This window comes from Cupressus sempervirens, chromosome 6 (assembly GCF_028749045.1).
Source record: "Cupressus sempervirens isolate cs-2001-9-10 chromosome 6, ASM2874904v1, whole genome shotgun sequence".
NCBI classification, from domain to species: Eukaryota; Viridiplantae; Streptophyta; class Pinopsida; order Cupressales; family Cupressaceae; genus Cupressus; species Cupressus sempervirens.
This window is the reverse complement of record NC_143123.1, coordinates 685755153-685782342: the sequence shown is the minus strand read 5'-3', so window position 1 is coordinate 685782342 and position 27190 is coordinate 685755153. Positions and strand designations below refer to the sequence as shown.

The following is a 27190-nucleotide window of genomic DNA, read 5'->3' as shown; positions in this document are numbered from 1 at the left end:
ATGATACTCACTCTCGTAGTAATCAACAAGAATCATTATGGGAGCAATTGGTGGTAGTACTACCACCCAACCAACATAACACTCGATCAAAAGTCCAATTCGTGAGGGGAAAATGGTGCTGAAAATTTCCATGATTTCACAATTTGTACCTTCGGCCACACCAATGTTGGAGAGTTTATCAACTAATGAATTTGTTGCTCTAAAGATGTGTGATTTTGAAGTCATCAAAACTGTCTAGTAATGTCCTTATCTGTTGGATGAATTTTGTCCAACTACCATGCCTCCAACTTAACCTTAACAATGGTATTGACCACAATTTGGGAATCGCCTTCGAAGTTGTAATTTTTGAGCCCCAAGCCTAGTTCCTAGCAAGACCGCTTCCATAGCCGCCAAGCATTCAGCTTGATTATTTGTGCCGTCAACCATCCTCCTGGCACTAAAAGCCAAAATACTACCATCCTTGGATCTAGCCACAACACTAATACCAGATGGGCTCGGGTTACCCTTATAAGTTCCATCAAAGTTGACCTTGATTTAGCCAGGATCTGACGGGGACCATTCCGAGAGTTTGCGTGCTTGTTTGGATTTAATGCCAATAGAGGAATCAACTCCAAACTACCCATGAGCGGGCCCTTGCTATATTTAGTTCATTCTTCTAGATCCTTAGTCAATGGTTGTTTAGGGTTCCTTTTTAGTTTTTTCTCATAAAAAAATATTTTTAGACTACGCTATAATTAGTGCTTGTAAACTCTATTTAGGAGTTCATTGTTAATGCAATAATCAATCAATTTCCGTTCATTTTGGTTTTTACAATTTCAAATATTAAATTTTAAATTTTAAATGTCAAATTGAGAAATTAAAAGTAAAGCTGCAAGTAAAGAATTTATAATAAATCTTGAACCCCTAATTATTAATACAACACTTTAATCTAGAGTCTTTATTTCATATTTGTCTACTCCAACACCCAACAATTTCTGAAGATTTCTACTAAGTTTGTTGTTGCCCTCTCTGAAACTGCCAACCCAAGTTGACTGTAACAAAACTCATTTGTTGGAAATATGCAAGCTAAAGGAGAAACAATCCAAGCTAGACAACCAAAAATGTTTTCTTAAGTCAGAATCAAAGAAGTAGTTGAATTCTTGGGCTTCAATTTGCAACAACACCAACCTAGTGCCCCTATCCAGGGTTGAGTTGGTATAGGCCAAGATGGTGGATGAATAGGTTAGGTGGTCTTGTGAGCTCAACTTGAGGGTCCATGGACTTCCCCCCTCTTTTGTCAAGCCACTCATTGTGGGCTACTCTCTCTAATGAGCAGCTGGGCATTACATACATCGCACTTGACAGGGCTTGGGTTGGCCATGACAACTCATCTTTTCTTTGATTCCTTTTACTAGCTGGTCAACTTTGGGTTCTTAGGTAAAGGAGGAAGATCTTCCCTTTGCGCAATAAGATTTACGTTGATGAAGACCTCACGAAATCACAAGTTGTTGAGCTAAAAGATTCTCGGGGTCTTGTGGTAGAGGCTAGGTACAGGGGGAAATGGGCTTCCATCAAGACCTCAGGGCTATTATTCAGGTTTCCTTTCCTCTGTGTTGGGAATCAAGGGTGACAAATGGGGGTTTGAGAGGCGCTTGGGCATGAGGGATCCTCAGGGAAGCTCCTTGCATCTAAATTGTTGGAAAGGCAATGGTACTTTGTGGTCCATGTCGGGTCTTTTTCATGATGCTATGGGTTTTGTGACATTCTTTTGGTTATGGAGATGCACTAGAGCTCTGTTTGTCCTCTCTTGGTGCTATTGACTTTAAGTCATTATCACAAAAACACAGTACTACTGTAAATCATTATATCCAAGAGATCTATTGGTTAAACCCTTGAAATGTTGATCTACAACTTCCTAGTCATATTGTGCAAAGACCTGTTTTGATAAGAAAATAGTTCTCGGAGAGAGCAACTAAGTCCTTTGCAAGGTGCACTTTGAGATGAAAGATTAAAAAAACATGGAATGGATTTGCAAGAATCTTAGGAACTCCTTGAATGCATGCATGAGAAAGATAATAAGAAATCTAAGCAAAATAAAAAATCTGTCTAACAAAGATTACAATCCATCTGATCTAAGCTATGCGATTTATGTTACATGCAAGAAAGAAAGTAAATGCTAATATTTAGAAAGCTCTTAAAATGCACAAGAATTCAAATGCCAAAGCAACAATATAACAATAGCACAAATTCAAGATCCTTTGAAATGAGGAATGAGCCTTCTTTTATGGATTTCAGAAATGAGCGGACTCCTATGATTAGAAGGTGAACAATGATGGACATCATTTTGTGATTGATCCATGTGCTCATGGTTTTGGAAGTTTCTGAAAAGAGTGCACTTAGACTTGAGTCATTTATTTATTTTATTTTAGAAATGGGATTTAATGTACACTTTAGATTAGAGGTTTTAATTCATTTAATTAAAAAGGGACATATTCTTTCAATTAAATAAACTCAGAGTAAAGTGGTCAAACTTTAGAATTTAATCATATTAATGATTATTTGATGAGAAGATTAAAGATTAATGATTGTTTAACTATGCAAAATTGATCTAATGTGTAAAAAGGTCTAGCACTTCAACTTTATTTAATTTTTCCAAATTGGGGGCTTATAGTTTGCTAGACCAAAAATGGGTGATTACATAAGTGGGGTGGCCTACTATGTTAGAGATCGCCTGTTGAGTGCGCCTTCCATGGTTTATTCTGATAGCTCAGCTAGATTTATGTAGATCCGTATTGACTAGGTGTGTACACATACCAGGGACATCTTCGTTGTAGTTTGCTACTTTCCACTTGTCTCCTCATCAAATGCTATGCATGATGATCAGGATGGGGACTCCAATGGGCATTTACATGATTGCATCGCTCTTTTCTCGATTGTGGGGAACATTGACTAGTGACCACCAGACCTCCCTCCATGACCATGTAATGAATTGGGTTTGTACCTGTAAGTCAGATCCATCCACTTTGGGTGTGCAATGTTCTTCAAAGGACAGGGAGGGACCCTACACAAGATACAATCGTCATTTGCTCTAGCTGTGTGTCATTAGACTTGGTGATCTTTAATGGTCTCTCCTATTTTCTTGGTTCCGACCTTTTCACTTGTTGGCCTCATTGTGGAGGTGTAAGCATTGTGGACTATGCACTTTTTTGTGCCTCTTTCATTCCCTCCATCAACCACTTCACCATCTCCCACCTCCCCTTGGCTAAGCCCGCCCTCCTTACCCTCAGGGTCTCTCCTCCCCCTGCCCCTATCCCCTTCTTCCTCTTCCTTCTTGAAGTTCCCTCCTACTTGCACTTCCACTTCCTTCGATGATGGAGATCTAGAGCTCTTCACCCTCCACCTCAGATGGCTCCTTCCCCCTAACCCCTTTACCGTCTTTGGGTGTGCTTCCACCATGTTTGATTGCTTTATTGCTGCACATTGGGAGACCCCCCTTCTCCTTCCCTGATCGCTTGTCCTTTTTTGTCACAATCTCAAACACAAGAGTACCGGCCCTATGAACTAGTAGTACAATGAGGACTGCAAGCCTTTCCACCGCTCAGTTCACGTTGCCTCTTCTATTCGTAGCCCTAGGTTCACCCAATTGAAGCTCTCCTATTACCATTTCCTCTTGTATAAAAATATTTCTCCACTATAAAAAGCAATTGTTCATTACTGTGCAGTGTAGATCGCTTTGCACCTCACTTCTATAGTCCACCAAGTCTTTCTGGCACACCCTTTTTTTCTCGTCCACTGCCTTATTTGCACTATACATTGACGAGTTGGAGCCTTTTTTATGTAGAGCACTTGCTCCATGATGATGGGGATTCTTACCTAAGACCTTGATCTCCATTTTCCATTTTGTGGATGTTGTGCTTCTCTTAGCCTCCTTCTCAGAGGGCCTTTAATAGCTACTAGATCGCTTGGCTTCTTTCTGTGACTTGCAATAACTCGCAGTTAGCCTGGGCAAGACTTGGGTGATGGTCTTCAATTGCTTGAAGACCTTTTATCTCAACTTCATTTTCCAGGGCGTCGAGGTTAAGATGTTTTCTTCTTAAGTGTATCTGGGAGTCAATTTTTCTGGTCCCCACTTCAGCATGAGAGTTGTCATGCAACTCAACATTAACAAGGGTTATGGTTCCTATGCTCTACTTGAGAGACAATGCTTCCAACATCACTCGTAGGACACCACATCCACGATGGTTCTCTTGGACACCTTGGTCAGACTGACTGTGCTTTACGGTTTTGTGGTCTAGGGGCCTTATGTTTTGGAGTTAGACTAGGCTGCAGTGAAGAAGTTGCATATCCTTCTTCTTGAGTGCATCATTAGATGTCACCAATCTACTACTCACAATATCATTTCGATTGAGTTTGGGATGCATCCTCTCAGAATCGGAACCATCTTTGACTTGGTTTGGTTCCTCCATCGCCCTTAATCCTTCTTGGATCCAATTGAGGGGTGACATAGATAATTGCGAGTGACGATCCCATTGGTCGATCGCAGTGTTGGTATACCTAGGTGTCTACTTTGCTAAGGTTTGTGGAGATCGACATGGATTGCCTTCCTCCTTTCCAATATTCCTTGGATGCGCCCACTCGTCTCCTACCTTCTCGACTGGAGTTGAGTGGGCATGTTAGGATGGACATCTGCAAGTAGCATATCCTTACAACTTGGGCATTCTTCATACCTTTCTTGGCCCTGAGACATGCACTCCGCATCTCGTTGGGCTCTTTCAGGGTGGGCCCACCCTCATCAACTCCGTATTCAAATAGATCACCAGATTAATAGGGAGGACCAAATCTATGTGCTCTATGACATGGGGGAGGATGAGGCAAAGGCACACTTTATTTCCATTCCCCATTTACTATGAGATCAGAGGGAGGTTCTGTTGTCTATTCAAAGGGGGGTTATACAATTGAGGATGGTCTTCTACGCATAGCAATTTATTGATATGCATGACAGGGTTATTGCGCGTTCTTCATACCTCTCTCGGTGTTGGACAGGTACTCTGCATCTCGTTGGGCTCTTTCAGAGTGGGCTCTCATTGGCTCCATATTTAGACAGATCACCAGGTTGATAGGGAAGACTGAATTTGCTTGCTTTGTGACATGGGGGAGGCTGAGATAGAGACACTTTCTTTCCGTTGCCCCATTACTATGAGATTAGAGGGAGGTTTTGTTGTCTATTTAGAGGGTGTCGGTCTCTCCCATCCTTCTTTGAGTACACCGATCAGCGGTGACTGGCTTTTTATCTTCAACAGACCATGAGGCTTTAGTACCACACCTTACTCATCACCTTCTTCTCGGTGGTCCCTTCGGCTTGGAGTACCAAGCAACCGCTTGGTCTCCCTACCTCTAGGCACATTAGGTTAGTGAGGTCTTGTAGGAGTTGCATGCAGTAGCAGCTCTCCATTTCTGGTGGCTCTCAGGGACGACACAAGCCTTTCTCTCATCCTGGGCCATATCCTTTGGTTTTGGATTTTTTCTCTGTGGTGGGCCACAACTAGCTTGTTGCTGGCTGCTGCTCCCATCTCTTGTCTTTTGTTTTTCTTTTCCCTGGGCACTGTTTGTTGTTCCTGTTGTTGGCTGGCTTTTCTTCTTGTGTTCTAGCAGTCCCTTATACTGTCTTCACGGTCTCTTGTTGGACATTAATAAAATTATCTTATCTTACTAGCTTTATCTTATAGTAAGAAAAATTATTCCAGTTTCCAACTAAGACTTAAATTAAGAAACCTGTGTCAAGATTTCAAAACAGATTACAAAAAATCAAGTTTCAGTGCAGAGTAAAGAAAGTGGATTGAACAGAAGCCAGTGGAAATGATTTGCTGGCTTCAAGAAAGAATGTTTGAAGTTGAAATGATAATTTCTACTGGAGAAGCTGCTCCTGATGAAAATGCAGCTCTTCTTGAACTTCGTCTGTGATAAGATTAGATACTTTGTCTATAGACTGCTATGAGTGAAACAACCACAATTTTCTTTTTGTTTTTTTAAAAAAGGTTTAATTTTATTTTGACATTATATGGTTGGGAGGTATATCAAAATGTGCGAGCAATGTCTCCTGTTTTGGGAGATTTATCTGCACCTGTCTCTGGTGCTGATGGCATATCCTAGTAGTAGGTGGGAGATGGGTCATCCTGCAAAATCGAAGTATATAGGATATTCTTGAGAAACAAGAGATATATTTGCAGTACCAGAATACATCTGGAGGGAAATGTTGTATTATGAATCTTTGAGCTCCTTGCTATATTTGGGAGTAGAGATTCTTAAGAGTTTGTCAAGTATATTGCTGTACTTGCCAAATAGTTTTAACTTTTGAGGTATGTATGCAAATGGATTTAGGAGAATTAATAGTGTTAAAATGGATAGATCAGATTTGTATAATATTTATAATGTCCGTTTGATATAATAGTTGATAAGTTAGACTGAAATAGTGTTAGCAATAATTTGAGAACCTCACAATTATTTTAGATTGTCCTTGTATATTAAACCTCACAATTATTGTATATTCCTACTTTTTTGCAGATAAATCTGGCTTTATAATTACCATTGAGCAGAAGTCAAATCACATAGAAGAACTTCAATAATTATGTTCTCATCAGTGTCTAATCTGCTGCCGCGACTGCATATATAAAGGGGGAGCTTTAAGAATTTGGAAGACACGCCCATGAATGGAAGTGCCTCCCACGTGATAGACACATCTATTCATGGATGTGTCTTTCCTTACTGAAATTTATGACCATTCAGTCGCAAATTTAGACAACGGAGGTTCACACAAAAACAGTTAATATTAATTTGATTATTTGCACAAGTTGATTAATATTTTCCCAAGTTGATAATTATGAAATTAATATACTCACACACACACACACATATATAAAATTTGTATAATTATTAATATTAACTTCTTCAAACACACACACACACACACGCACACACGCACACATGCACGCGCGTGTGCACACGCACGCTCACGCGCACACACACACACACACAGATAAACATAACAAAGAATCTATTCTTTATTTTATCTTATCTATATTTATACATTATATTTATCCAACTGAAGCTATAAATCACTAACACTCCCTCTTAGCTAGGGAGGACAAATAGTATAATTTAATATTACGTCAATGTAATATCGAGAATGGTATGATTAAGGATATCCTTGATCAAGAGACATCAATCATTTAGATACCATCTCATGATATCAAGAGTAATGGCCTTAAAATATCAAGTCGCATGATACTCACCAAGTACTTCGAGTAATGGCTTCAAAATATTAAGTCACATGATATTCACCAAATACTCAATGTTCATAATGATATCATCTCATGATATCAGGAGTGATGGCCTCAGAATATCAAGTTGCATGATATTCACCAATTCTTGAAATGTTCATAAGGTATGTGCACACATATCACTCTATGATACTTACGATAGGAACATTATACTCATGGTTTGTTTAAGGATGGTAATCCACCATGACATATCTATACAATACAACTCATTATCTATGTGACAATATCTATCTCTTAGTTGATTGATTTACAAGATATAATCTATCATGATCTGCTATCATATAATCTGTAATACATCATGTGATAACCATCATAATAGAAGATTTAGTTATTGTAAGATTCGTGACCTTCAATAACTTTTACAAATACAAAAAATAATATTTGGAAGTCGTCACTTCCTTACGATGTAGACAGGGCCCAAATAATGAGGAAATAACATTAATTCATTAGTACAATAATTAAAAATGCTGAGACTCATTTTCAACAAGTACAATAATACCAAGTTTACCTCAGAAGTGTTCCACCTTCATTTTGCTAGAGGTTTGGTGAGGATGGTAAAGAATAGTGAACTCTATCTCAATCTGGTATTCCACAAAATTTTGAGATGTTTTGAAGTTCTTTAGAGTGCAAGTTTCTTTGAATCCAAGCTTGGATTACAAACTTCAATGAAGGAAGCTTGACGTTTGAGTTTGTTGTGACATTTTGCTGTAGTGTGACCATAGTTGTCACATCTATAACACTATATCTAGAATAGTCTCTTTGTTAGTGATCGACTATTTACCATTTGAGTCCTTGCCCTTTTTTCTTTTCAAATTAGTGGTGAGAATCTGAATGTCTTCATTTGTGGATTTCATATTGACTCCTCTAGATATTAGATTACACTCTTTTTGAATGCGGTCAGCTTTTAGTCGATCAAATTTGGGAGTTGTTGACACGAAAGTTTGCACCCTTGCCTAAACTTTTGACCTAAAGACAACCTTGTGTAACATGGAAACAATCTCAAAAGTGTGAGACTTTGCAATTAGAGATTGAATCTCTAGAGAAGGTTGGTTTCCTTACTATCAGGGTGCACCAAACTATTTCTTGAGAAGAAAAGGGAGAAGGAGATGCATGAAAATCAAACTACCTATCCTAACCTAGAGAGGGTGATACACCAAATAGCATTTAGATCTACTTCTTTCCAATAACTACACTAAAATCCAATACATTCTACGAGATATACCACTATCTGCATTCATTCAATCTTAACACCACAAACAAGCCAAAAATTAACATAATCATGCAAGGAATTCAACAGGTTCACTTAACAGATTAGTTAGTTGATATGAACATAATCATATGGAATTGCAATTGCTGAAATACATCCAAGAAAATGAGGCATAACAGATTGCAAAAACTTAGCTGGTTGAAAATGGATACAACAATGGTGATTTCTATTGAGTAAGAGGCAAGAACATTTACAGAGAATATCTGCAGAAGACTAGAAAATTCAAAAGAGAGATTCTTTGAACAACAAAACTTGCCTTTATAGGGTGCAGGCATAACCTAGATACAACCTTGAGTTTAAACTCACACGTCCATGAGATTGGATTACAAATGAGAGCAATAACTGAGAATTTGGAGGAAATCTGATCATGAAGTACAATTGCCCGCAAGAAATGATAGAAAAAACAAGGAAAATAGTGACTCAGCCGCAAGAGATCAAATCAAGGCAGAATCGATCATGATATGCATTTAAGAAGCATGGAGTGTAATGGCATTGAGAACACCCAAAAAATGGTTGCAGATGAACAAATCATTTCTCCTTAATCTTTCCAACTGCTACGTGGATTACATTTATGTCATGCCAGATCAGCTACATCAGCAAGTCAACTGAATTCAACCATTTTGTCTGCTACGTGGCCTCATGCCCTTGAAACATTTCGCTACCTCGCCCAACATTCTAACTATCTCATTGGTCTGTGCTCACAACCGTTCGCGGCTTCGCAACTTACAATTTTCATTAATTATCTAGCTCTACGAAACCATGACCTTGTTTTATGCCTTATCGCTGCTTCACAATTCTTTATCATTTTAGCCCTCTTACCATTGCGACCTTGCAATCAACATGAATTTGACCTTCTCGCACCATCCCTGCAGTTGGGCCTGACCATCTTTTAACTGTGTGACAATGCGAAACCATTTATTTTGCCTTTGTCGCCTCTTTGTGACCACCAAACTTCAAGCATGGTTTAACCTTGCAATGTTGCCATCATCACCATTTCGCAGCTTAGTGACTTAATCTTTGGTTAACATGAAATGCATGCGATGGTGTGACAACCATGATCTTTAATTGCCAGTATTATCATTCGCATTGTTGCAACTTAAAACTTGAATGCAACTCAGATGCTTGAGACAGTGTGTAGACCACATAAATTTGACTGTTTGATGCCTCTCGCAACTTTGAGACTATTTATCTTAACCGCAAATCAGACCATGCGAGGTTGCGAAAACATCCCTTTAACTATTGATCACTCCATTGCAACTGCTTATTGTTCTTTTCAACTAATTGCTGTGAAACGACGACTAACCCGCAAACTGACTGTCATCGCACCATCGCAACTTAAGTTTATAACCTCAATATTAACCTTGCGATGGTGTGCTCAATGGCTTGTGCGGCTTTGCCACTTTAACCTTGGTTTTCTCTCAACCTCCTGTGACAGTGCGAACAATGCATTCTACAACCTAGCCATGTTGACCCTGGGTTAACCTCAACCGCGTGCGAAGATGCGAAGCCCCAAAAACTTGACTGCCGCCTTGAATCGCAATATCACAACTTAAGTTCGTTTAAGCTTGACATTGCCAGCAACGGTGCGATGAAGGATCTAATGAATAGGGGTCCACTGCTCGGATTCTCGCTTTGGCTATTTTTCATGCAACTTTGGAAAGCGGGGAAGCGACAGGCGTTGATCAAGTGGATTTGACGGAAAGAAATAATAACTACTGATACATTGACCTCAGAACTTCGCAACCAAGATTCCTAACCATAGATGAACCCTTGCGATGTTGCGCCTAATAGCCTTCGCTCCCTTGCAACCTGAAATTGGATGCTAGTGCTAACAATTGTGAAGCTGTGTTAGCTGTGGGATTGACTGTATCACACCCTCGCGGCCCCTATGACAGTTAAGTCATGAACCGGAGCGACAGAGCGAAAAGGAGGAATCACATCGTCGCAACTTAAATTTTCTCATACGATGCAAAGGAATTGAAGGACTTAGGGATATAAGGAATGAATAAGGTTTTTTTGTATCCCTATTAGGCTTGCATGGCAATTAATGAACAAGTCAATGAATGTGGACATGGCTGTCACCCTGGATATTCAAATTTTAGGAATCGGGGCAAAAATGGTTAACATGAGCCTTGTCTAAAGTTTTCCCATGAGATAGGGAGTCCATTTAAGGTTGTCATAGTTAACTCTTTACTATCATAGATGTGACCAATTGTTGAGAGTTGGTTTCTTAATTCTGTTATCCTCATAAAGTATGAAGTGATGGTCTCTCCTTCATTCATTTTAATACCTGAGAGTTGATTTTTAAGAGTAAGAATCCTACTAGTGTTGTTGATCTCAAACATGTTTTTCAGGGCCTTGAGCATATTATATGTAGAGTCTAGCTTTGTGATAATAGGTAGCAGTCTAGTAGATGATTTTTTACTCCGTCAACTAATAATTCCATTGCTCTAGGAAAGGAGTCAATGGGAAAAGGACAACACCAAAACAGTGGAATTAACATCATTCGCAGTTTCCAAGCTTCAAAATCTGAAGCACCTTCAAGTCTGTCTTTAAGTCTGATTCCATTCACCATTTTGTGGGTATAAGATTTCCAACGGAATAAATAGATTTAAAAAATCTGATCTTGATTGTTTTTCAAACCTGCTTTGATATCATGTTAAAATGGATAAATCAGATTTGTATAATATTTATAATCTCTGTTTAATATAGTAGTCGATAACTTCGACTGAAATTATGTTAGCAATAATTTCAGAACATCACAATTATTTCAGATTGTACTTGTATATAAACATCTCAATTATTGTATATTCCTTTTACTTGTTTGCAAATAAAACTGGCTTTATAAATACCATTGGGCAGAAGTCAAATCACGTAGAACAACTTTAATAATTATGTTTTCATTGGTGTCTAATTTTCTGCCACAACTGCATATATAAGGGGGACCTTTAAGAATTTGGGAGACATGCCCATTGATGGATGTACCTCCCACATGTGAGAAACGTGTCTTTTTTTATTGAAATGTATGGCCCTTCAGTTGCAGATATAGACAATGGATTCTCGCACAAAAACAGTTGCTATTAATTTGTTTATTTGCACAAGTTGATAATTAATATATATTAATTATAATGAAATTAATATATGATTATATATATATATATATATATTACAGAATCTATTCTTTATTTTATCTCATCTATATTTACACATTATATTTATCTGACTGAAACTATAAATCACTAACACATAGGCTTTAGAAATCTTAGAATCCAAAATGGAGCATTTTCTAACCTATTCTCCGACGTATTGTTATTGCTATTTGGCTTAGACTTGATATGGCCAGAACAGTTGTGTTCTAGCCTTCTACAATGCTTAGCTGTTAAGTAGATTCAATCTCTATAAACATGTATGTGTATGTATATGAATGTATGTATATATACGTGTGTGTGTGTGTATTTACATACACACATACATATATATATTTATCCAGAGAGAGAGAGAGAATACATATAGATTAGTGGTCACAACTCTGAAAATCACAGCTTCATTCATTGAAGGCATACAATCATCTAGTTGATTTGTACCTATTTATGTTCATAACATATTATAACATTTGTATTTTTCGAAAAAGCTTCTTTTCTTCTAACAACTTATACTTTATACATCAGATCTTATACAGAGAGGTAACTCCTATACTTTCCACCGAAGCAAAGAAGCAAGTGTTTCTGCTTAAGCTTCACCCTTTGTGGAGATTATAAACAGGATGTCTCTAGCAGTTAACTGAGCTTGTAGGAACTTAAAGTGCACATTACAGAGATCTTCTCCTAGTGTCGATGAAGGAACTTTAGATCCTATTATCCAGGGTAAGATAAACCATTTGGTATAAATTCAAACCAGAATCACTGGACTATCTTACTTCATATGCCAGAATCGAAAATGACTAAATTTTAGGCAAAAATCTGGAAGGAAAAGGAAGATACTGGACCAAAAATGCTTGACAGAATGAGTTAAAAAAAATCCTCCTTGTTACATAACACAGACTTTTTGACTAAGGTTAGTTCTACATAAATTATTTTTGCTAGTTTTCCTGAAATGAGATGTGCTTCCAAATAATTTTGAGCAAATAAGCATATGGTGTAAACTTCATTGATTCAAAACTTCACAGTTAAGTTAGGGAAGGTTTTGATAAATTTGAAGTTATTGCTTATGCAGGTAGAGCTTGTGTATTTAGGATTTTTCATTTCCCAAGAGCAATTGCAGATGTATCCGAAAAGGATCAAGGCTACAGTGCAATGACATGCTCTCAACTTTTAGAGGATCACAAAGGTGAGAAGTCCTCATGGTTGAGCTAGTTTTCACAGAAAGTTTACACAGATTCTTAGTGAAATATGTATACCTTTTATTGAATATATGAAGAAAGAAATGTTCACATGGACAATTAGTAGTATATGAAGAAAGATGTGTTCTGATCTTTTTTAATGGAATGTTAGAGAAAAACCTCTGTTAGACTTGCTCGATATCAATAGTGTTTAATATGGCCGTGATGCCAGTGGAACAGCTATTGGGTCAGTGTTTGGTTGAGAGGGAAGATCAAGTGCATGCTTGAGTGAGAGTCTGAATGAGACAAACCGAAGATATCAGAGAATAATTAGGCATTTTATGCCATAATTCAGACATTAAAGAACTGGAATGAGGCATATTAAGTGAATTGAATATTCATAGAATTGTTATTTTTGTCAACATGCATAGAGTTTGAGAGACCAATAAAGTAGCAGATGTGTTGATTAGAAGGGTTGTGTTGTTGACAACCATATCTGTAGCATTGTCTGGTTTGGACATCATGAAGGAATTGTAGAGAAGGAGAAGATTATTGTACATTAGAAGAATGGTTGAGAACTTTGGGCATGCAAAAAAAGCGCATACTTGGATTACTTCTTCTTACAGAGATTTGGGTTTAAGAAACCATAATCATTAATTTCTTTTGTAGGGTAGTTCGAATGATGACCATTAAGAGAGAGTATTAAAGTTATGTAATTTTTCTTTAATGGTCATTGTAGTTGCTTTACTAAGGTTCTATATTCTGTGTTTCTATTCACGATTGTTTCTTTTAGAAACATCATCATATTAATTTTTTTATAAATAGAGCTCATCTCTATTGGTAGATTGATTAATAATTACACACATTCCTTACAATGCCCCACAACCAATTGTAGGGTTTTTGATCACATGCCGCATGACCATTGCCTTGTAATTGTTTTTAGATCGTGATTACACTCTTGTCTTTACCTGCTTTCTTTGAACTTTTTCTTCCAGAGGGCAGATTAGCGTGTGAGGCTACATTCTTGTGATTCTTTCTGATTCCTGAATAATTTCTTCTACCTTCATCCAAATTTATCCACCCTGCCTATCCTCTATTTCGATTTGAATTGAGAAATCCTGCTGTTCTGATTGATCTTTGATTTGGATCTGGGTACTCCTTTTGACTTGTGATCCTGCCAAGCCCTTTCCCATTTCCACGATCCCTCAAATCTACCATTTCTTCTGTCATCTACAATTTCATCTATTCAAGCTTGGCAAATTCCAAGTGGGACTGTATTTGCCGCTGTGGCAAATTTTGATGGGATTGAAAATGTTGACCAGTTTAGCTGGTAGTACGACCTGCCAACCTTCTTCTGAACCGTGCCTACTTTTTTTCATTCTATTGTAGTTGTTTTCTTGGGTTCTGTTGGTTAGATTATAATGAATTAATTATTGTAAGTTTATATTTGAATTTTAAAGGACTAATGAATTTACCAATGTAATCTATGCTGATTGCTTTTCTATCCATCCGTAAAGGCTTAGCAAATGTCTGTTTGGAAGTATTGAAGTTTTATAATATTAATGGCTGCAGATCATCATTTCCATCTGGAAAATCCATGAGATTTCAATGCAATTTAATCTTTGAGATAGAATAAGTTTGCATGCTTTTGTAGTTTTGAGATTATGATGCATCTGCTTATTTTACTCTGAAGTATACCTTGAACTTGTTTAATTTAATTTATTGATTTGATTCATCTCAATTTTTTCTTTTTTCAGGTTGAACTTGGTAGTCTACAAGATACTGTTCCAACTGATAAGAGGGTTGTTTTGAAAGGTGGTTGGGGTCTCTTTAGCAAGAGTTTTACTGGTGAAGTTTTGCTTCGGCTTACATACAAAGCTTATGTGGAAGATGAAGAAGATGATGGGACAAGAGAAATGTCATTAGAAGACGATATATCTGATGATGAGATGTTAACTTCGGAGGATAAAACTCGCACTGAGACGTCCACTCGCAGCAATGTCTCAGATGCTTCTGAGAATGAGTCATTTATGGATAATTTTGTGGCATTGCTTGTAAGCGAGGAATTTCAAGGAATATTTGAATCTGAAGCAGATAATAAGGAATTTTTTGAAGAAATCAATGCATCAAAATTGGTTGATACTAACCCTAATGGTGAAAGCTCAGCCAAAAAGTTGACAGATGATGGACAGGAACAGGAAGGTAAGATTAGATGATGTACATAAAATTACAAATATTGTTATATTTAGTTATGACAACATAATATGTTAAAAATAATTTAGGGTCCTGAACTTGTTTATATCCAATTATCAATGCATTATTAAGATAACAGGTTATTGTTTGCAGTAGAGTGTAGAGACAAGATGTTATGACATTTCTTCGAAATATATGCAAAAATTAGAAATAAACCAGATCACTTTGAGGGGTTGACCTCCAATCATTGGATGATAGCATATAAATTCAACAATAGATAATATGATGCTTTGTGAGAAACATCTTAACCTCTAGTGACAAGTTTAACTATGTAGTGACATAACCTTTCATCCTATTTTAGAGTATTTGAGGTACTAACTATAATTGCTGTTAAGTATGCCACAAGTGCTCAACATAATATGCTCAGGAATAAATGGTATTAGGGTCATATGATTAGCTTTAATATTGGGGAGCTAACACTCTCCTCCCCCTTCAAAAAAGCATCCTCCTCAATTCACAATAATGTTGGATGTTTTAGCATAAATTATTTATCTCCCCATGTTGCATCTTCAATTGACACAATCTTCCACTTGATTAGGAACATAAATAACTCCATTTCATAATTGTTTCACACTTTCCTCAATAATTTCCTCAGGTTCTAAAATAAACTGGTTTTCTTCATCTAACTTTGACAATTCTGAATGAATTTGACTATTGTTACCTATTACTTTATTTAAACAAGAGACATTGAAGATAGATGAATTTTTGAAGAGGGTAGAATCTCTAACTGCTACAATTCCTATTCAACGGAGAACTTTATAGGGATCATAAAATTGATGTGCAAGATTGATGTTCATATGTTTCCTGAAGAGAAATTAGCTTATAAGATTGTTATAAAAGAAGTATCCAGTCTCCTCTTAAAAAATTCTTCTCAGTATGATGTTCATCAGCTTGTTGTTTCATTGTATTTTGAGCCATGACTAAATAATTCTTAAGGATCTGTAGTATTTCTTGTTGGTGTTGAATATGATCCTCTATTGCATGAGCTTTAGGACGAGATCGTAAGTAAGAACTAAGTTGCCAGTTCGGGTTCGGTTCCAAGTTCGAAGTTTGAGAACCGGTTTGCAAGTTTGACAAAATTTTGGAAAAGGGTTTGGGTTCGTTAGTACAAAAACATGTAAGAAATATATATATACATATATATACATATATATACACATAAATTTTTATGAAGCATGAGTTAAAATTAGAATGTAGTATAGTAGCATAAACACATTTAAACAACAAAAACTTTAAAACCACACACCAACTACACTAAGAACCTAAACACATCCTAGAATTTATTGTTTTTAAATTTTATAAAGTTTTAAAGATATCCATGCTTTATTTTGCCATCCAGTTCCCTTTGCCTCTCCTTCTTCGTCTTCACTGATTCCTATCCTACTGCATATGGTCCCATATATCATACAGTCATTGGAAACGATATATGTAAAATTATACCTTTACAACAATAGAATTTACACAACTAAGTGACAAGAAAATCCAAACAGTCCTGTGAATCGGACTAATAGCATCATCAAAAGAATGATATATCATGTAAATTAAAAAGAAAAATAGAAAAAACAATTCTTAAGATTCAAAGCAGCATTATGAATAATTAAGTATAAAATTTTCTACCACAGTGATCCTTGTTCCATAAGCTATTATAAAAATCAAATCTACACTTGCTACATTACATATAATATTGAAGCAAGCTGTGTACTATAAAGTATATAACAGATAGTAGAATGTGAAGAAACCTAAGGGTGTTGAGCAATAACTGAGAGTCTTGATAAACAAACCTCATAAGTAAACCTTCATCACAATAATAATAGAATCTCATAAACATGATTTAAGATATTTGTTAATATATATTCTGTGCACAGTTTAGAATAGGGTGAAACTTGAGAAAATTTGTTTAAAGCATCCAGGTTTTAAAAGCCATTTAAGCTTCGTCAACATCGCTGTTTGACTGGATTTTAGGCTAGTTATCTTACCTTCAATTATGTAATATACCTTCCAATTCAAGCTGACCTTATTGGCCAAGGCCTTGATATAGTTTATAAAGGTAGAGTCTCCAATTTCTTGATGGATTCATTACATAATTCCACAAGGCCCATGCAACATATCTCTTGAACTAGTCAACAATTGTGCTTGCAAAAAAAAGAAGCTATGTGTCACACAGGAATACAAGCTTATATTTTGTGGGTTCACTTTGCTTATATGTCAGCTGACGATCCTGTTTATAACTAGAAGAGATAGCAAATTCAAAGGACAAGATCAGTTTTTGGGAATGCTATAGAATGAAACTTCAAACCTTGGGGTGTCACTGGATAAGGATTACCATGAAATGTGTTTATAATGCAGTATTTAATATTGAAAAAAATAATAAATAGTTCATTATGACTCAGAAGCTTAGCTGCAGGTTAGAACTGGGTTCAAAAATTTTCAGTTGGTTGGCCCAGGTTTGAACTAGGAGTGCAAAAATCGCACCTTGGTCGAACCAAGTTTGAACCGGACCTGAACTTCGAATCAGTTCGAACTTTCTTGGGTCTGGAGGGGTGGGGAGGTACTCGTGCAATTTAGAATAAGAAGTACCACATGGTGGGGTTAGCCATAGAGATCCTCAAATGGAGTCATTTTAGTAGACGTGTGAAACGATGTGTTGCACCATGACCCTGCTAGTGGTAGCCGTTTGGGCCATTTGTGTTTTTTATTAGAGGCAAATAACGTAAATATCCTTTCTAACATTTATTCACAGTTCTTGTTTGGCCATTTGAATTTGGATGATAGGAGGAACTATGTGCTAGTTTTGCACCTCATGCTGTAAATAAGTTTGTCCAAAATATGCCAGTGAAGCTAGCGTGACAAACACTCACTATGATTTTGGGAATTTGGTGAAGTTTTTGTACATTTTCCCTGAATACTTTAGCTATGGTACTAGCATGAATTAATGAGAATTCCACAAAATGTGCATACTTAATGACTATCCACAACCACTGAAATTACATCAGTATTATTAGACTTTTGCAGCCCAATAATGAAGTCCATTGGTATTTCTTCCCATTATTGTGTTGGAATGCATAATGGCTGTAAGAGTATTTCACCTTTATTTCTTTGGCATATTATCCATTCAGCAACAAATTTCTTGACATCTAGTTTAGACCTCTCCAAAAGAGATCTCTGTTTATACGAGGGTAGTCCTTCAAAACTGTGAATGCCCTCTTATTGGTCAATCATTCATTTGAGATAGTATGTCTTCTTTTAATTGAGAATTTTAACATAAAAATAATCTTTTTACCATATTGAATCTTCTTTTGTAACATACTTATAATAAAAAGATGGGTCATGTTGATGTTTATGAATGAGATTATTTCTTGTGCAATTTCTAATCCTTTTAGGTTGTAATAAGGAAATAGCACAAATATTTGCATCCTCTATTTCTTGTTGAGAAAGGAATTGTTGATGTGAGTTTCATGACCACCTCAACTTGCATGATAGGATACGTGGTTTTTAATCCTCTCTTGAATAAAAAATCTATAAATGTTAAACAATGTAACAATATTGTGTGATCAAGTAAAGAAACCCCAAGGTTTGCACTACATACTTGTGACTTTGGTGTCAGTCACAACTCAATTTTTTTATTTGATTGTGTGAATGATTTAGCAATTGGGTGCTTCAACTACTTCTAACAACAGTTTGAAATATATTGCAAATGAGATTAAGGTTTAGAGATCTAAGCTACTTCAACTCTACTAATGCAAGATGCCTATTGATGCTGTGGTAAACTAAATTAGTCCTTGCTTTGCCAAATCGACTACGCTAAGGAGGGTGCTATCTTCTAAGGGTGCATGTATTATTTTCAAACTACTTATGCTCATCAAAACCAAAAACTATGCAAATCAATGAACATTGAGCAATTGAATTGAAGTGTTTGCAATGGGATTCAAACCAACCTTACATTATTACTTGCAGTCAACAAGTACCAAAAAGTATGAACACAAGTTTCACCATGATTCAACGATATCTTTCATTATATACTCAACTACTTGACTTGAAGTACTTTTATTTTCTACTCAAGCAAAGCAAATTTAAACTAAATGAGAAATGTATAATGTCCCCTTTTTCATGAGCATCAATGTTCGAGTGATTATCCTATTATTTGACCCTAATAGGCTAGTATGGTGAATTAGAGAGCCTAGTTTGGATGTCTCAAATGATTTTAGGTGACCATTATGAGGCCTTGTTAGGGTTTAGTTCTCGTTTGTGTTAGATTGGCATAGTTACTATTTATAGTAAGTGATCATTTTGGGAAGTCAGAGTTGCAAATCATAGCAGGTCATATGAACAGTTTGATAGTATGAAGATGAAGATTGGGGTCTGATTTGCATTTGGGGGTTTAAAAAAGTTGAAGGAAATCAAACTTCATGCATTCTAGATGCTTTGTTATTTTCTTTGCTGTCTTGCTTCAGCCTAAGAGCCAAGGGCTCTAGAAGATTGATCTGACTCAACAAGTATGGGTAGTCTTGGCCTCAAACTTGACCGTCATTTGAATTTGTTTTTTAGAAAAAATAACTTATGAGATTTCAATGCTTCTTTGATATATGAAATGTCCATCTAGAGTTTTAAACAGTGTAACAGGGGGACTCACACCCCCTCCTAAACCTCAAAGTACCCATCCCCGAGACATCCCCCTGCTAGGTACTTGAGTACCCAAGTACCCCCACCTCCATTTTGCAACCATGCCACTGCTGGGATGGGTACTTGAATTTCTATTTGAATTTTGATTTTTGAATGTTACTATTGGGAATGTAATAATTTACTATGTTGAGTTTTCAATGGTTCTAGTTCATGTTGCAATTTTGCTTTATTCAAGTATTTTAATTTGGTATGTTCTATTGAAATATCATTTCATAACTAGTATTTCACGTTCTATATGTATACCATGCAACATCCCTCCTTGCTTCGTCCTCCACTTGGCATCGTCCCCTGCTCATCACCCCGCTGTCTCGAAAATGAGGCCCATTTTCAATGTGTCCTAGAAACTTGTCCTGACGTCCCGACGTATCCTAGTACTGGTGTTCCATTGATTTTAAAGAAACATGAAAATGGTGTGCACCATGCTGGCTTGTGTGGTTTTGAGGATATTCATTTGGGCTTGGTGGTGGGAGCTTTGCCTCTTGACATTGTTGGGTGCACTGCCCCTTGACACCATTGGGGTTGTGGCTCCTAGATCCCTACAAGGTGTGTTGCCCTCAAGCATGGCATGGGTGTTTTCCCTAGAGTAGACCCTTGCGAAGGGTGCTACCCTCAACTTTGTTTTCATGTTGCTCCCATACTCCCCTCAAACTATAAGTCTAAGCAAGTTATAGGCCAATGATGGATCATGATCATAAAAAGCTACAAAATACATATCCCTTGTTGCAAGTCTCGACATATTCACAGTTAAGGCCACAATCTAGGATTATATTGTTTCATATTTTGGACAACTTGTTTAGCATACAAGGACTGTGATAGGCAAAGTTGGCATACTACAATCCTTGTATTGTTGAATACAAATAAGTCCTAGCTGGTAATAAATGTCATTTTCATAATGCAAAATGTCTCAATCATGATTTGCACAAAAAACTCGAAGAACAATCCCATCTATCAGTATCCTAGCTAAAGTCAAAATCAAACAGAATCATTTGTCTTTTTTACTTAACCACTCTTTGTTCATGAGCCTGTCAACAATACATGGAGTATTGAAGGCTTTAAGATAGTCACTAATATATTTCTCACTTGAATCTACATGCTAGTTCTTGAGAAAGCAAATACCATTGCTACATCATTAAGCAAGGCACATCTTAGATGCTAGCACAACTTGTTGTGATGGTGGGGTAAGTAATGCAACCTCATTTGAGCCTCTTATAATTCTAGTTTTGATAATTATTTTGATGCAATTTATTTCATATTCCATTGTTTTCCCCTATTGAAGTCTTTGTAGGGGGCTAAAAAGGTGCCTTTTCGACGGAGCTCGCCCAAGGAGTGGGTGTTTTGCATTTATGATCAGTTGTTTGTAAAATGCACAAGTATTGAGCTTTGGGCTCATTTGTAGCAGGTTCTGATTATTTATCAAAGTTTGCATGAAACAAATTTTAAATCCTTGAAAAGCTTTGAATTTCTTGGGGTTTTCAATTTGCCAAGTTTTTGCTAATTCTAGGAACCGAGTTCAACTCTAAATTAAAATTCAGCGTGCTGAGTCTGAGATGAGCAAAGATGATATTTTGTAATAGAATTTATAAAGAAGTCAACGAATAGCTCTGAGACATGTGGTTTTCAAATTTATGTTTGCTACATTTCATTTGTAACAAAGGATGCAATAGCCTAACTCAATGACTATTTTGATAATGAAGCTTAACAAAAATGCTGTAATGGGTCATGAAATGCCTTATTCTGACCCACGTCTTTGGAACCTAGATTTTCAGCATTTTAGTTCTCTAATTAATGTATTCTGAATTCCATTCTAAGTTGTCGATTCGGGTATGAAAGATCCCCAGTCCCGGTGACCTTGGAAATTGATGTTTGTTTCAAAATTCGAGACTTTGACCAGAATTTTGTACATTTGAATAGACTTTATAGAATTCTGATTTCTTTTTGGTTTTTCATCGTTTTCAAGTTTTTAGGTGTTTTTGAAGATATATGCAAGTACATGACAAATAGCAAATAACTTCGAACTAAGAGTGATGAGCAACATTCAAATATCGAAAACACTTGACAATCTGGAAATGATTCAAATCGTACTAGGCAGAATATTCAGATTTTTGCAGTCAAAGAAATAAATATATCAAATGCATTTGCTGCTGTCTACAATAAACCTGACGCCAGCTGTAGAAGGGTTTTACAATTACAAAAGATGGAGAGCTTGCTGTCACAAACCCCTGTATGATCTCCAAACTGCAAAATGTGGCTGCTAATAAGGAATGGCGCCCACAATACAAGTCCGAGCTGTTAAAAATAGAGCCCAGAAATCAATGAAGATAATCAGCAATAAGAAGGATATGAAACTGAAATAAAAACACCAGAAATATCCTGGGGAAACCCTTAAAGAATGAAGGAAAAAACCTAGCCACACAATACAAATATATCTTTATTGATAATGAAAGACTCTTCACATTCCAAACGAAGGTCTCTCCATATTCCGAAAACAAGACTCTTTATTACAAATTTAATAACTCTCTGAGTTCCCATGCCTCAATGCATGTCAAATGACACATGCCATTACATTTAATATTACAATTTAAACATAAGTGTCCTTTTCAGCTGAATGTAACAATAACGGTAGTAACATTCATATTTCCAGAGATAAAGATCTCTATTGCAGCTACCATTTTCAACCCTCTCTCTTGGCCAAAGAGAGATTTTTAGCTAAACAGTCACACAAGACTGCAACCAAAATGTTAATGGTAAAATCTCATCCCATATATCCTATGAACACCTGTAACAATCAATCTCATTCATGGAATCACTCAACATGAAACCTTGTAACAATTACTTATTCATGGAATCACTCAACAGGAAAACTTGTAACATTTTACTCATTCATGGAATCACTTAACATAAAAAATATTTGCAATACTCACAGCTAAGCCTTTATTCATAGACTTTCTTAACGTGAACTATCATGGAATCTCTCAACGTGATGACATCATGGACTTTCTGAACATGATGTTTACTATCGCATAGTGAAAGAATTATCATAGCTGATCTTACAATCTCATTTATTCACACAAGAATAGAAATGGGCATAATAAAAGCAAGACTTGGTTCCATTAAGTCTCAAATTTTACAGATACCACAAGTATCACAATCATAAATGAGAGTGAAGGGGATTTCTTAAGCACTCTCTCTTAATTATGAAGCCTCCTCTGAGGCTAAAATCTCTCTCTAAAATTCAATATCCCCCTCTTAATGAAAGCAACATTGTCTCCATATTGCTTTTCTGGTTGTATCCTATAGCAAAGGGAGATTCATAACATCAATCCATAATAGAAGTCAATAGACATCAATGCAACCAAACATATATCATAAATTTATATATACATGTTCAAACATCAAAGTTATACATATAAAAATAAGAGTGATACTCATAAATCAATATTCGTCAATAAAATTATAAATGAATAGTCCTCACACGATGAAGATCCAAATTACTAGCCATATCTAATATACATATTCATCTTCATTAGAAGCTTTCAAACTCAACATTTGATTCAATTCGTTTGAACTACAATACTACATTTCTGTCATGTGCAAGAGCTGCATCGTGTTCATCTATAGAGACTTGGGCAAGTTGTGCAAATGTGGCATCTAAATCAGCACACTCAAGGGCCATATCTCAATCCCTTGCCACACCCTCATTGCATTTCACTTGCTTATGTACCAATGAACCAAGGTTCGAGTTCATGTAGACCAAATCCTTAAGTTTTTTTGCACTCAAATGATTGTACTTGTCCGAGTGGATAAAGGATCATTTACTCTAATTCTGCTCAGCTAAAGAACTCGGGACTGAAGTTTGCATACAACATTTAGTATTTAAATATATAATCTAAGAATCAAATTTAATAAGTTAAAAGATAAATTAAAATAAAATATTTTAAGATGACGGGATCAAGCAAAAAAAAGATTTAAAAAAAAGAGATACTTGCATGGTGGAGAATTTTAATTGCAAGAGTCATCAACAAAATGGAACCTTGACCATGTACGCACTACTTCTTGTCAGTATTCATCCTATATTTGGCGCAAAGAGTAATATTATCATGATATTTTGAAGATACAAACTGGCCAAACTTGGTCACGACAAATAATTTGAGTGTCATCATCATCATAAATCTTTTTTAATGTCGCTTCCTAACTGGTAGCAATGTTCGCAACATTATATGGCTCCATCCAACTTGGCAATACAATATCTCTTGGCTATAAAACCTTAACGATAAAGCAGATGCTAAGAAATGTAAGGAGTTGGCTATTTTTGTTCCAACAGTCTAACAATAGTTCATTTTACAACTTCGAAAAATGCATCCATTGGGTTATTTACCTTGGCCTCTATTATTGTTCTTATGTTCACCATGGTGTCCATTCCATCACATATTGCTCAAACATGGGCAGTCAGTATCAACATACTTGATCATGTTCATGGTGGGGTCGATGAAAACATTTTCTGCACGATCCCACCACTCATCATCAAGTATCCATTTGTTTACTTTTTGGGTTCTTTCTATGTTTGAGTGCATCCATACAATCCTAGAGGTGTTGATAACCATAGCACTCAAGGCCTCACTAGTCGTCTTAAGATGGTCGTGAGAGATGCAAATCATGTTTTAGCAACCTAACATGGAAAAATAAAATTTAAACTATCTTCAACAACTCTAATCTGGAGGAGGTCCTAAATATGGCTTGCGACATGTGATGATTAGTCATTAACATTTAAAGCTTCTTGGTCTATGTATAAACTTGTTTGACCAATTCAATTGTGTTATCTTTTGCATGATTAAACTGAGTGAGTGGATTGCATATGGTGTCCAAAAAAATGTGATTACATGTGGCCCCCACTATAGACCCAACTGCCCTATAAAAGTCATTTTTAAAGGTCATTTTGTTCTTATAAAAGTTTGTTTTCAAGTTAGTGTGGCCTATTTTTTTGCTTCCCCTACCGCAGGTTTTGTTGGGTACGTACACAAATCCGAATTCCCTGTGGGCTTGGCCCCCACTATAGACCCACTATAAACCCATTTGCCCTACAATTTCTAGCATTGTTGGCTATGATTTGTACAATAATTGTAGAGGCCCCACCATCTCAATGGATTCTATGAGGATATTGGCCATAAAAATTGAATTTTTCACTTGCCCCTCATAGTCCAATGTCTTTAGGAACATCGCCCCTTTAGGGGACATAGCTATAACATTGATCAATAGTCTATTTTTGCAATCTTTCTATTAATTAAAAATGATGGACATACCTATTCCTGGTCGTGTATCTTTGATCACTCTCAAAGAAGTTTGTACTAAAGCTTTCTCTTTTGCCAATAAGGATCTACTACAAGAGTATTCACCGTCTTCTGCCAATTAGGCGATTTAACAATGTGAAGGAAGCCCATTGCCATAGATGCAATGAGCAATGCTCTTATCTGCAATCTCTTTGATTTCATTTTTGTAGGCTTTATCAAATGGGTTTCTTTTTCATGTGATATTCTCTAGTTTAGAAGGTGATGGCTATTGAAAATCTGTCGGTTGCCCCTTGAGCCAATTGCCCACCTACCCGCCAGAGACATTAAACTCGATAGGTGAGTTTGAATTTTGAAATGAGAGGGAAAGTTTTTGAGACACGACAAAAGGGAAGAATGTTCATTCATTCCATATGGGCACAAAGACCAATTGAAGAGAGCATAGCTTTCAGGTAGAAGGAAGGTTCAGGAAGTCAAGAAGAAGATCAGAAGTTGCAGCAACACAGTTCTTGATCTCTTGTTCTCTGTTTTGTTCATTTTGTTTGTCCTGTGAAGCAGTGATTGCTCCAGAGGTTATTGTATCCAACCATCTAGTGCTATAGGATTTATTACAAATAACAGTTGTAGGTTAAAGTATTTTGATTCTGGTTGAAGCCCTATGCTCCCAGATTTGTAATGGATGAATTAGTTTATTGAATAGAAATCAAGCAAGCAGGCATATTAGTCGATCCAGTCATTTGGCTTATTGTTGTCTCCTTTCTATCTATTCAACATTGTGTTTTGTATTTGAGAAGATTAGAGTTGCAAGTTCTTTGTTCTTATCTCTATGTTTTAATGGTGGAAGAAACTAGACTGTAGGTCGGTCACCAAATAACTCGGTATCCTAGTTGACTAAATTCTCTGCCCTCATTTAGTTCTAGTGCTGAGTGAGTTCTCCCTGTGTTTACCAACCTTGTTGGTCTTAGTGTTGACCAAGCTCACTCGGTCATTATATTATCCAAGCTCACTCGGTCCCTTCCCTGAACAAGTTGATCGAGCTCACTTGGTTCTTGTGTCAACCGAGCTCACTGGGTATAGTGTTATTTGCGCCCATTGTCTCTGAGCTCTTTCCTTTGGAGACCGAGTCACTTAGGTCCCATTGCTGCTGAGCAACTTGGCATAGCTTGTCACTTGGCTACTTAAGGTGCCGACTAACTCGACACTCAGTATGTCTTTGATTGCCGACCAAAATTTGTTGTGAAGTTTTCACATAGTATTAGAGCTTTGAGACCACACATCCTCGTGAGTTTGGGCACTTGTTTTCTAAATATTTGACATGGCAGGAGATGCAAGAAAGACATGGCAGTAGCCATCGTCCTTTAATGGAGAAAATTATGACACTTGGGAAAAGAAAATGAGAACCATTATGGTTGCTAATGATTTGTGGGAGTTTGTAATAAATGGGTTTAATGACATAACTGTCCAACACAGTTTGCTGCCCTCACAAACCCTTAGAAAACTTAGTTGAAGTAGTCAAAAAGAAGGGATGCAAAAGCCTTAAGTCTGATTGAGGCAGCAATGACAGAGACTATTATTCCCAAGATAGCAACAGCTAACTATTCAAAGGAAGCATGAGATATTCTTGAGACAAACTTCAAAGGAACTGATAAAGTCCAAATAGTGAAGCTACAGATGATCAGAAGGGAGTTTGAGAACCTTTAAAAGAAGGATAATGAACCTATTGCAGAGTTCAACTCAAGAATCTCTACCTTGATAAACCAACTCAAATCAAATGGAGAAGAGTTTGAAGAGCAAAGGATAATGGAGAAGATTTTGAGGAGTTTACCTCAGAAATATGACAATCTTGTGATGACCATTGAGGAAGCAAAGGACCTCACCACATTGACAATGGATGAGTTGATGGGAACTCTTCAAACTCATGAGCACCGGATTAACAGGTCAACTACATCTTCCCAAGAGCAAGCTTTCAAAGCTCAAGAAAATTCAAAAGGTAGGGGGAGAGGAAGAAATGGCTGCGGTAGAGACTCAAGAAGTAGAGGTCGTGGTGGAAATGGTCAGAGGAATGCTGGAGGAG

General features: G+C 36.7%; 1 protein-coding gene across 2 annotated transcripts in view; it reads left to right on the top strand.

Annotated features, from left to right (window-relative positions):
- LOC149554054 (uncharacterized) overlaps positions 1-27190 on the top strand; it is a 128583-nt gene that overhangs the window by 76628 nt on the left and 24765 nt on the right. For both annotated transcript variants that reach the window (XM_089789395.1, XM_089789396.1), the window contains exon 7: positions 14659-15103. In XM_089789395.1, coding sequence (XP_089645521.1) covers positions 14659-15103 — 445 coding nt within the window. The remainder of the gene's footprint in view (positions 1-14658; positions 15104-27190) is intronic.